Source organism: Castanea sativa, chromosome 4 (assembly GCF_040712315.1).
Source record: "Castanea sativa cultivar Marrone di Chiusa Pesio chromosome 4, ASM4071231v1".
Classification (NCBI taxonomy): domain Eukaryota; kingdom Viridiplantae; phylum Streptophyta; class Magnoliopsida; order Fagales; family Fagaceae; genus Castanea; species Castanea sativa.
Window position 1 is genome coordinate 50815248 of NC_134016.1, and position 11203 is coordinate 50826450.

Here is an 11203-nt window from a genome sequence, read left to right on the forward strand (position 1 = left end):
CTGGACCGAGGCTAAAGATCCGGAATGGGGACAGGGTCATATAATGTATCGCGAGGCTTGGGCCCAACGCCCGCAAGGCCCGGGGCCCAGCCCCGTACAATCACTTATGTCTTTTACTTTATGTTGATGCCAATTGCCGACTATGAGAAGGGATCTCTAAGAATGCAAAGCTTCCTTTTATTTTAAAGAGAGATTGGTGGATGGAAGTTTTAGGGTCTTTTGAAAACTTTGGGATGGCTTAAGAAAATATTGAGCAAACTTAAATAATAAAAAACAGTCTTGTAGTCTAAGTTATGAAAAAAAAATGACCCCCCCCCTACTTAAAGCCATGAAAAATGAATCCGGTTTACTAAATACTCCACTATATATATATATATATATAGATATATATATATATATATAAATGTTCTACTAACTAATTTGAAGAAACATTAAAATGGATAAGCTCCATTAAAACTATAATCCCAATCCCATCTTAAGAAGGATTATATATATTGAATCCCAATATAATTCAAGTATTGAATCCCAACTCTCTAGCCATTTGAACCCTTTTGATTTGTTCTTCCTTTAAAAAAAAAAAAAAGCATTCAAGTAAACACACTTTGTGAGTTCCAGTTAGCTCAACCAGTAAAGTCTTTGATGGTTAAATAAGGGATCTAGGGTTTAATCATCGTCTGCACCAAAAATTTATTGATATCTTGATTTAATGATAAATAGCTATCATTAGGAGTGGACATCATAGATTGAAACTCTCTAAAAAAAAAGGTAAACGCACTTTGATTTCATAAGTCTCACCTTGTGCTTTATAAATTGCTTCATAAAAAAATAGGAAACGGTCTATCTAGCACATAAAATGGTTGGAAACTCACATTCATATCATATCATATTGTTTCCTCAAAAAATAATACCTCTTAATGAGGATGTCCATACTTGTTTAATTTTATGTCTCTCAAATTGGATTCCATGTCTTTGTTTTCTTTTCAACAATGTAAGACCACCTACAAAAAATTAGTGTAGTTGAACTTTGGAAGAAGATAGCCCATTAGTTTTGGCAAACAGTCTCTCAGATTTACATGAAAAGGCCCATGGGCCAAAATCTAACCTGTGGCCCATAAGAATTTATGTTCCAAAATCCTTAAACCCTGTCTCTGTCTTTCTATCTCTCTCTCTCTCTGTTTCTTCTCTAAAACCCTAAAGCACTTCCTCACATGGCGATATCGGGTTTAGGCTTCTCTTGCAAAACCCATTTCCCTCTCCGTCCTATCTTTCCCTCCCTCCGATTTCTCAAGGTAATTTACATCTATATATGCATACTGTGTGTGTATCATTAATGGGGTTTTCTCATTTCTGTGTTAATCATTGGATTCATGCATGTTTAGCTTCGACTTAGTTCGGTGGCTGCAGTTGAGGCAGTTGAGGAGCCAGAGTGTGTTACTCCTTTCAATTCAGTTCATGGAAAATGCAAGTGAAGCTCTTTGCTTTGTTTCTGAATTTGGGTTTTGTTTATGGTTCAAATTTATTATTAAAGTTATCTTCTTTTTGTGTGTGTGAGTGTGTGTGTGTGTGGGTATATTATGTTGTGAGAAAGTTTGAATTTTTGTACTTTTTTTGGTTCCATTTCATGGGGTGAAGTGAGTGGTGGTGATCAAAAGGCGCTGGAGTGGAAGAAGTTGAATTCCAAAGAGCTTGGAATTAGTACTTCGATGATTACAAAGCCAACAAGAAAGGTTCTGAATGGACTGAAGAGAAAGGGTAAGAACATGGCTTATAGCTGGTTTTAAATGTACAAAATAATTTTCACTGTTGTTGCATTATATTTAGCTTGTTGAACTGTGTAGTAGAATCATTCTTGTCCTAATTTTGTTGTGTTTGATTGGGCAGATTTGTATGGATGATAAGACTTATGTTTTGGTACCATATATGCTTCTATCATTATGAATGCTTGTTCTACGCTTATGGTGTCTAAACGCTAGTTTTTTCTTTTTTTTTGCCGTAGGATATGATGTTTACCTTGTTGGAGGTTGTGTACGAGATCTTATCTTACAGCGAACACCAAAGGATTTTGATATAATAACTTCAGCTGAACTTAAAGAGGTTGGTCTCACTTTCATCCTACACTGCCATAGTGTTGATGTTTTAACTGGTTTCTTGAATTTGATTCTTTTTGCTACATGAAGTTGTTTATCAAATATGCGTGTTGATCGTTCCATGAGAGGCTAAGTAGTAATTATGCATTAAGATTCATCCTACATGGTTATTGCCAAGTCAATAATAAATGTAGAGAACTTAACAAAGATGATTAAGTTTTGGGGGAAAAAGAAAAGAAAAAGGGAAAATGCAAAAAAGTGGATGTCTACCGTTATTAATTATAAACACTGGAAGTTGCATGTTGGTAAAAGAAAACCAAGGTTTGTTAGATGTTTTGAGGGAGGAATAGCTTACTTAGATGTAGATCTTCCTAATTTTACATCACTGTACAGATATCATAGTTAACTCTAAAGATGTAATCTTTGGCTGGGATGAAGGCGTGCGGAACATATGGTACACTAAATTCCAGCAGAATTGATGAAGTGATAGTATTTGGTATTCTAGAGGATGATGAGATTCCCCATTTTGGTACATTGGATATATGTGGCTTGCTTAAACCATTTCTGCATAGGTACCATTATCTTTGATGAGAGTTCCCTCTGAAATCATGGTTTCCCCGTTCACTAATTGATTTCAAGTTGTGAAATTCATTGTTCTTCAAACCTTTATTATGAGTGCAAGGTCATGATAAAATTCACCAGTTAGGCTTTAACATACAATGATGACCATAGACCCTATTTTCAGGTTATGAGAACATTTTCATGGTGTGAAATAGTTGGCAAACGGTTTCCTATATGCCATGTGCATGTTGAAGATACTATTGTGGAGGTTTGTCACTTTCCTCTCATTCAAATTGTAGATTTTTTTTTTTTTCACTTTATTTTGCTTCTTATGTTATGTAAATTAAATTGTCTATGCAACCTAGGTTTCAAGTTTTAGCACATCTGGACGAAAGTTTGATAGGGACTTGAGTGATGATTTTGAAAGACCTGTTGGTTGTGATGAGAAGGATTATATTCGTTGGAAGAATTGTTTGCAGCGGGACTTCACAATTAACGGGTTGTTAATAAGACTCTTGTAACTTGAAATTCAGACCTTTCGTTTCGTTTCTGTGGTGTGGCTTTGAATCTCTTTTATGTAACTTCTCTCTTCTAATATTTTCACATTCATTTAGCTTTTTTCTTTTCATTCGATTAATCTGCCTCGTTCTTATTTCAGGTTGATGTTTGATCCATATGCGAGAATAGTATATGACTACATAGGAGGCATGGAAGATCTTCGAAAATCTAAAGTGTGCATGTATTTCTTAACCATTGTGGTTTCTTACATTACTCTAAACTAGTTGGCAATGTACTTTCCCCTCACATAGTCTTCTGTTGGCATAGGTGCAAACTGTGATTCCTGCAAGTACTTCCTTTCAAGAGGATTGTGGTGAGTTGTTTGAAGCGTTTCTTATGTACGATTTACTTTGTAACATGGGCACTTCTGATATAGATTCTAGATGCGTTGAAGAGGTTTTTTTTTTTTTTTGGGGGGAGGGGGGGGGGGTTGTGGGGCGGGTGTGTTTGTGTGCGTGTGGAGGGATTGTACTCTTGCAATGGAAGTAATGTCTAAATCCACATCTCTGCAGCTCGCATTCTGCGTGCAATAAGAGTCGCTGCCCGTTTAGGATTTCGTTTTTCAAGGGAGACAGCTCATTTTGTTAAAAATTTATCTTGCTCGGTAATCAGACTTGATAAGGTAGTTAAAGAGCTCTTACTTTCTCCTTTACCATCTCCGTGTGATTACTGTACATGAAACTGCCCTTAGCTAAATTCTGATTTCAAAATGTTTAGGGTAGGCTACTGATGGAAATGAACTACATGCTTGCATATGGATCTGCTGAAGCTTCTTTGAGGTTATTATGGAAATTCGGACTCTTAGAAATACTTCTACCCATTCAGGTATGGTTTGATAATTAAATTTCTTTGTTATTTTTCAGTCAGGGTCTTACAAGTTTAATATAGCTTCATGTTGCAGGCAGCTTACTTTGTTCGCCATGGTTTCCGAAGGCGTGACAAGAGATCTAACATGCTTTTGGTAACTTCCAATATATGTCCTTTTGAATATATGCTTTATGCTTCTTACCAATATAAAATAAACTTTTCTGTAGTAAAAATACTTGAAAGACATGGTTATTAGAAGCTAAACGCATTCTCTCGCTTTTGCATACTTACAAATTTTGTAAACTAAATTCTCTTGCTTTTGCATACTTACAAGTATTTTAAACTAATAACCCAACAAAGACATCCCCCAAGTTTCCATTCCAAGTGATGACATCCTCTTCATGGCAATATCATTACTTCATCGCTAGATATCAATATTGACATGCAAGTGTCACAACAGGGCCATAATTACATCTTTGTTCAGATGTGTGAGGCTGTCTTACTCATATTTATTTTAGTTTTCAGGCCTTCATAACTGGTGATAGCGCATCCTAGATGTATGTATAATGGTTTTCTTATAACATTTTCAATTGTGCATGCTCTGAAGACTCCCATTATCATATGCATAAATTGCAAGGATTTGAAGCATATCTTCTAAGTTTTGACTTTTTGAGTTTGCCTTTTCTGTTGCACCAGTTGCATAATATCTCTTGATTGGGTATAATTTCAAGAGCCTGGAAGCTGAATAACAAGTACTGATCCCATTTACTGTTATTTCATCTGCAGTCTCTGTTTTCTAATTTGGATAAACTTCTGGCACCTGACCGCCCGTGCCACAGTAGTTTATGGTAAGATCTTATCAAAAACAGAATTCTTATTTGTTTTCTCTTTCGATTGGTAAGTTACTCATGCACCCGATGAGCATACAACCTCCACAATCCACTCATTCTTGTGGAAGGAGGAAGGGTCTTTTGAGCTAGAGCTCATTGGCAATTCTTATCTGTTTTCTTAATTTGTTATCCATATGCCATTAAATAATGACACCATGCCATGAAAGTGTTCTTTCAAATGGCATAAAGGCTTAAACTGTTAACTAATTGCATATTATTTCCATGAAGTCCATGATAAACCAATGTATTTGCCTACAAACATGAAAGTTTGAATGGATGAAGTTTGTATTTGTTTCTCCCGCTTATTTTTCTTTGTCAAATATTGTAAGTAAATGTCGAAGATAACTGCATATTATTAAAGTGATTATCTTCGCCACCTAATCCTCTATATTGTATATGTTGAGATCCTGCAAAATTACACTTGGCAGTGTAATCTTCTGAACATATTTTCATTTCATTGCTGACTAGGTCATATTCTTTTAAACAATGAATTTCTATGGTTCTTCATTCTTCAAAGTGGATAGCTTCAATGAAATACAATTACTCTAAATTTGTATGCTCACTTTCTATGTTTATGATTTAATTCTATAATTAAGGGAGTCAATTTTTTTTAATTTAATGATACGAAGATGTATCTTCAGGGACAATTAAAATCTTTTTCTTTCTCTAGTCACTGATTTAATTGTGTGTGTCAAACATACATGGAAATACTTGTAAGTTGATAAAATGCTCATGATGGGTCTATGCTTTCAGGGTTGGGATCTTAGCATTCCATACAGCACTGTCTGAGTTTCCTAGGGATCCTATGGTGGTTGCTGCGTTTAGCCTTGCAGTCCACAATGGCGGAGATATATCGGAAGCAATAAACATAGCCAGGAAGATCACCGCACCACATGATGTTAGCTTTCATGAACTATCAGAACCACAGATTCTGGACTCTCGAGCAATGACACATGAGGTTAAGGATCTTGCAGCATCTGTTAAAAGCGCACTCTGTAAGATGACTGATGAGTATTTTATATCTCAGGCAATGTCAGGGTACCCTCAAGCACCTTATTCAGACATGGTGAGTATTTTTCTATCATTCCTTTTTTTTTTTTTTTCTTTTCAGTTTAGGGAAATCAGGGATTCAACCAACAGTGCATCACCTATGAACTTGAGGTCAGAGGGATAGGTGCAGCAGTGCACTTGGTAGTTCATTTGGTATAAAGGACATTGATTCTTTTATTCTTGATTTGCAGGTATTTATTCCATTGGGATTATATTTAAGGGTGTGCAGGATCTTTGAGTGCGTGAGAGACGGTGCTGAGAAGGGTTTTGTGGCAAAGCAAGGCAGTAAGATTGACTATGAGTCCTTGGCTCTTGGGAGGATGCAAGAAGTACGGCATATTTTTGCAAGAATTGTATTTGATACAGTGTACCCTCTTAGATTGAATCAAGAACATGGTAATTTATAAATAATTAATTATAGAAAGAAAAAAAAAAAAGCATTTTTTTCAAAGTGGCCTACCTAATTATCCACATTGTTAAGCTGGTGTTGTTAAATATGTAATAGAAATAGTGGGAAGCAATTCGAAATAGATCTATTTCTTAGTTTACATTAAATATTACAATTTTAAAAATATTACACTATACATTCTTAGACCTTCTCCAATTCGCAATTTAAATGAAATTGAAAGGATCCTGTTCCTAACATTATAACCTCAATTGTCATCAAGTCTTCCTATCCACCTTTGTAGAGTTGCTAAGTTTATTTTACATAATTGAACCCTATAACATTTTTGGCATGCCGTTCAAAAGATGCCCTGACATTGGCTACAGATACCTTATCCAAAGAAAATCCAGAGATGGGCATAAAATTAGATGAAGATACCAGTTCTGTTACAGGGAAACTACTGTTGAACCCTTTGGCTTACCAAGTTCCTAGTCAAACAAGTGTTATGCAAGTGCACTCATAAAGACTGTTCATTTGATAAAAAATAGAGTAGCATTGCAAATAATCTTCAGTAAGCTGCGTGATATGGGCTACACCTCTAAGGGAAATTTATCCCTAAAATTACCAAAAATCAAATGGATATTTTTGGGTTGGAGGATAAAATCAAAACCTTCCCCTCAAGAATCAAATGAGGCAGTAAGAACATGAAGAACACAAACAAAATCCGCTTCTAGAATAGAGTACAATTCCCACCAAGAAAAAAAATGCCTTCATAGCAGGCATAAGCAACCCTAATATTATTTAATCCGTCAAAAAGAAGATAAAATGCCTTTCTTAACATTTATGTCTATTGAACATCAGCTAAATTCACGCCGTTGCAAGCACAGCGGCAGCAGGAGCAGGAGGGGGAGTAACACCTCCAGTAGTTGGCCTATAAGAACAGTAAGTGTCACAATTGTACAAATATAGAGAGTGAACTTCCTATGTATGAACTATTCAGGCATATTAGAGACCATAAGGAATGTTGCCAAGCAAATAAAAAAAATAATCTATGGATACGAAGAGAGAAGAAACTTACAGCCCAACAAAAACTTTGAAAGCATCATAAATTCCCCACTGGGCGCCGGTGAGGGTTCCAATCATGACTATACGGAGAGGAAGGCCACGGGTGAAAAGACCCCACCACCCTAGCTTCTGCACGGCCTGCAATAGACAAATACAATAAAGAAAGTGATCATAGGAGAATGAAGATTATATATTTTGGTGTGTGTGTGTGTGTGTCCATGAAGTAGTATGCAAAGAATTCACGCACATCTCTAACAGTTGCACCCTTGGCATTGTTAAGGAAAGACACCAAGTTGTCAGCAGGGTGCGAAACAATGGCACAAAATACACCAGCCACATATCCACCAGCAAAGCTCACCCCAAGCTGCAAAGTTTTGCTGCACTGGTCTTTTGGGGTTGGGATGGCATACTTGTACAGCATCTCCACAATAGTTTCAAAGGATGCAAATTTCATCATGGTATCTGCAGAACACACCCATTTTGATCAGTAACCACCTAACAAAAGGAATTAAGAAGATTCAATTCTTCCTACAATTAACCAATTACGTAAGTGTAGATTAATATAGCCAAAGAACAAAGGACAAATAAAAAACTCAATCTTCTACAGCAGTACAGCTGGACACTTTTCACACAATAATCATGCCTCAATTGCCTCATTGTTCATGCTTCACAGGCACATAAATTGGTCAACGGCAAATGTTTAGTACATAAACAGCCATAAATGTTTCTTAAACCAGATAACTAGAAAAATTTTAATCAAATCATAGCACCAAATATTGGATTATGTAGTTGAACAGAGCATCAAAGTTTTGTTTTCATATTTAAAGTTCAGAATGTCCAAAGACTCGGAAAATAAAAGCTCTCTTTCGATACTGAGCTGATAGATAATAAGTAATAACTAGTGAAATACCAAGTATATCACCAAAAGACAAGTAACATGAGCCGATGGAATCGCTTCAACTTACATGGAATCTGACGTCCCCATAGAGGAACAAGTCCTTTGTACAATCTGCAAATTCAAAAACATCAATCAAATTAGAACTACAAAAAAGGGTAATAGTTACTACATAACAATGCCTTTTGTTTTTTTGCTACGAGTGTCATACCCGAGGGTTCCTTCAGACTTGACAAACTTGGGAAATCCATCAGACAAACCCCTGGCAAACCCAGGCTGAGTTTGGACACGAACTTTCACAGCCTCCATGGGGCAGAGGGCAATATCAGCTATAAATTCAGCAGATGCTGAACCAGCAAGATAGATCAAGGTTTTGTACTTGGCTGCAAACTCAGGCCCAGCAATGTCTGAGTAGTATTTCTTAAAGAACTCATAAAATCCAAACTTGCAGGCACCCTGCATACTGTAACCAAGCATAGTGGGCACCCAACCCTTAAAGAAACCTTTAACTCCCTGATCCCTGAACAACACTCCAAATCCAGATGAGATGCTCTTATATTTTGCCGGGTCAATCTGCAAACCTTGAAAATATCAATCTTAATTCAATTCGTCCAATGAGAGTTGTGGACACACACACACACACACACACACACTCAACCAAGTCAAGTAAGCCTTAATTCTAACTTATGAATCATCCTTTGCAACTAATTGGGATCCACTATATCCTATATGTATCATTTCCTGCTCCGAGATATTTGAACCTCGGTTCTCCATTCTCCACATAGAGAGAACTAGACAATGCTACTAAGCCACAAGGTTCTTGGCATATCAAGTTGAGTGTGTTACCATTTTTTTTATAAATGTACCAAATATTATGAATAAAGAAACACATAAACTGGAAAATTCAACCCCACTGACCCCACAAACAGCAAAGAGCCATGGCCTTAGCCAGCAGCCACCTTTTGATAGTTGAACGGGACAAAGAGCCACACTTTCAAAGTTGAGAGGAAAACAAATTCTCTGCAAACCTTGATGGGGTTCAACGCATAACTTTCAATTCACCAACCAAAATACTTTAAACAACCATTACATATATTACTATTGACAAATCAAAACCATTTCAAGCTCACAAAAACAACATCAATTCCAATTTCCAAATACAAAAATTCGCTTTTGCAATCTCCCATCTATCACTTTCTTATTCATCACGAGTGCACCCATTTCAAAGATTGTTACATAAAACAATAACTAAAAAATCAATCTCTTCATCCATAAGAATTTCATATCAAATAAATTACAATTTTTGGTCCCTCAATTTTAAAACGTTTGATTTTGTACCTTTCTAGTTTTAAAATATTAATAATTTAGTCCATTAGCTTATCTACTATTCATTATTATTTTCCGTCCATTTCTTACTTGCATTTTTTTCCTTAAAATATGAGCTCGATTCAACTTTAGTCTCTTAAATATGAATGACTCAGCATTTCATTATTCACGTAAAAAACAGTATAATGATCATATTTACTCGTAAACTGTTAAAGTCACTGATAATTGAATGCAGAGCGAAAACATGAGCTTAGTTCACGTTCGCGATAAAACTTTACGGCTACATATTGTACTAAGCACTTATTTTACAGTGAACCTAAAAAAAAACTTAACTAACCCTAACAAACCAAAGGTTAAATAAAGAAAATGAATATTCTAAAAATAAAGGAAATGATGAGAAAGAGAGAGAGAGAGAGAGAGGAGCAGACCTGCATATTGCACTTGACGAGATCGAGAGGAGTGACGGCGGTGTGAGTGAGACCGCAGCTGAGGATTCCACCGGCGGTACAAGCGGAGTAGAATGCCGGCGAGTACATCTGGACCTTCTCCTTCGGCGCCGGAATCACAAAGCTCCTCGTCGTCGACGTCGTCGTCGACGATAACGATGAAATGGACGGTGACGATGATGATGATCCATGATGATCGAGGTTAGTGGAGCTAGTGTGAGTGTCCAAATCAAACAGTGTTTTGGACAAAGAAGAAGACGACGAAGAGTAAAGAAAGCTCGGGATCATAGCTCTGCCAGCTTTCAGAGAATCTTTTTCCATTTTCTCTTTTTTTTTTTCTAGCTTTTTTTGTTTGGTTTTCTTTGTGTCTCTCGAAAAAAATGTGGTGTGATTTTGAGAAAAGAGAGTGAGAAATAGTAAGAGAGCGAGGTAGTTGGGAAATGGGTGGTTATGGGCGCAAGCAACAGTGAGGAAATGAAATGTTCCCCCATACTTTTCGCGCTTTTTATACTCTCTGCTTTTTTGTTGCTAATCTTTGATTTCTTTGACCTTCCTTATTTAAGTGTCGGTTTGCCATGCGTTATTTTTGTCAATTTATTTTATTATTTATAAGTACTATTGTACTTTTTGGTATTATTTATGAATCTTGTTGTACTATTTTAGTTAACTTTTACATTTATTTACAGTACTTTTAACAAAAAAATTTTAATTTTAGCAAAATAAGCGGATCCTAAACGGATACTTAATTAATATTTTTTAAGTAAATAACACTTGCCTTTTCAAGCTATTCCTTGTATCAAACTTGAGCATGGTGCCAAAATTTTTAGCTTTTAGTATTACAAAAAAACTATTTTATTTATTTTACTACTTTACTTTACAAAACACCTAATGTCAATTGTGAAGATAAAAGGTTCAGGGCATGTTTTTGGGCCTTGGGCTTGATCTGAGGGTATTAACTTATCCGAGGAAGGTTTAATGGTAGTAACAATACCGAACTTAAAAGCCCATAATCAAACTGTTGCGAAAGAGGCTGATGAAAATAGTCTGAGGAGGGACAATTCCTCAGCAAAATGAAGTGAAGATCGGAGGGTACACCATGGTGACAAGAATGGTATTCTAGAAGGTCTTGTGGG

The 11203-nt window shown here is 36.2% G+C and overlaps 2 protein-coding genes across 2 annotated transcripts; one reads left to right on the forward strand and one right to left on the reverse strand.

Annotated features, from left to right (window-relative positions):
• The first annotated feature begins 1202 nt into the window (after positions 1 to 1202).
• LOC142631941 (uncharacterized) lies at positions 1203 to 6457 on the forward strand. Its single transcript, XM_075806310.1, has 14 exons — positions 1203 to 1289; positions 1380 to 1461; positions 1633 to 1752; positions 1997 to 2094; positions 2833 to 2916; positions 3014 to 3147; positions 3307 to 3379; positions 3474 to 3519; positions 3719 to 3828; positions 3924 to 4031; positions 4108 to 4167; positions 4800 to 4861; positions 5657 to 5969; positions 6145 to 6457. Exons 1-14 carry the CDS (start codon positions 1209 to 1211, stop codon positions 6358 to 6360), a joined length of 1587 nt encoding a protein of 528 aa, XP_075662425.1. The 5' UTR covers positions 1203 to 1208; the 3' UTR covers positions 6361 to 6457.
• Positions 6458 to 6871: 414 nt separating this feature from the next.
• Positions 6872 to 10540, reverse strand: LOC142631942 (mitochondrial phosphate carrier protein 3, mitochondrial-like). Its single transcript, XM_075806311.1, has 6 exons — positions 10053 to 10540; positions 8510 to 8871; positions 8369 to 8412; positions 7651 to 7865; positions 7417 to 7541; positions 6872 to 7269 (listed from the first exon to the last, which is right to left on the reverse strand). Exons 1-6 carry the CDS (start codon positions 10389 to 10391, stop codon positions 7206 to 7208), a joined length of 1149 nt encoding a protein of 382 aa, XP_075662426.1. The 5' UTR covers positions 10392 to 10540; the 3' UTR covers positions 6872 to 7205.
• Positions 10541 to 11203: the final 663 nt, after the last annotated feature.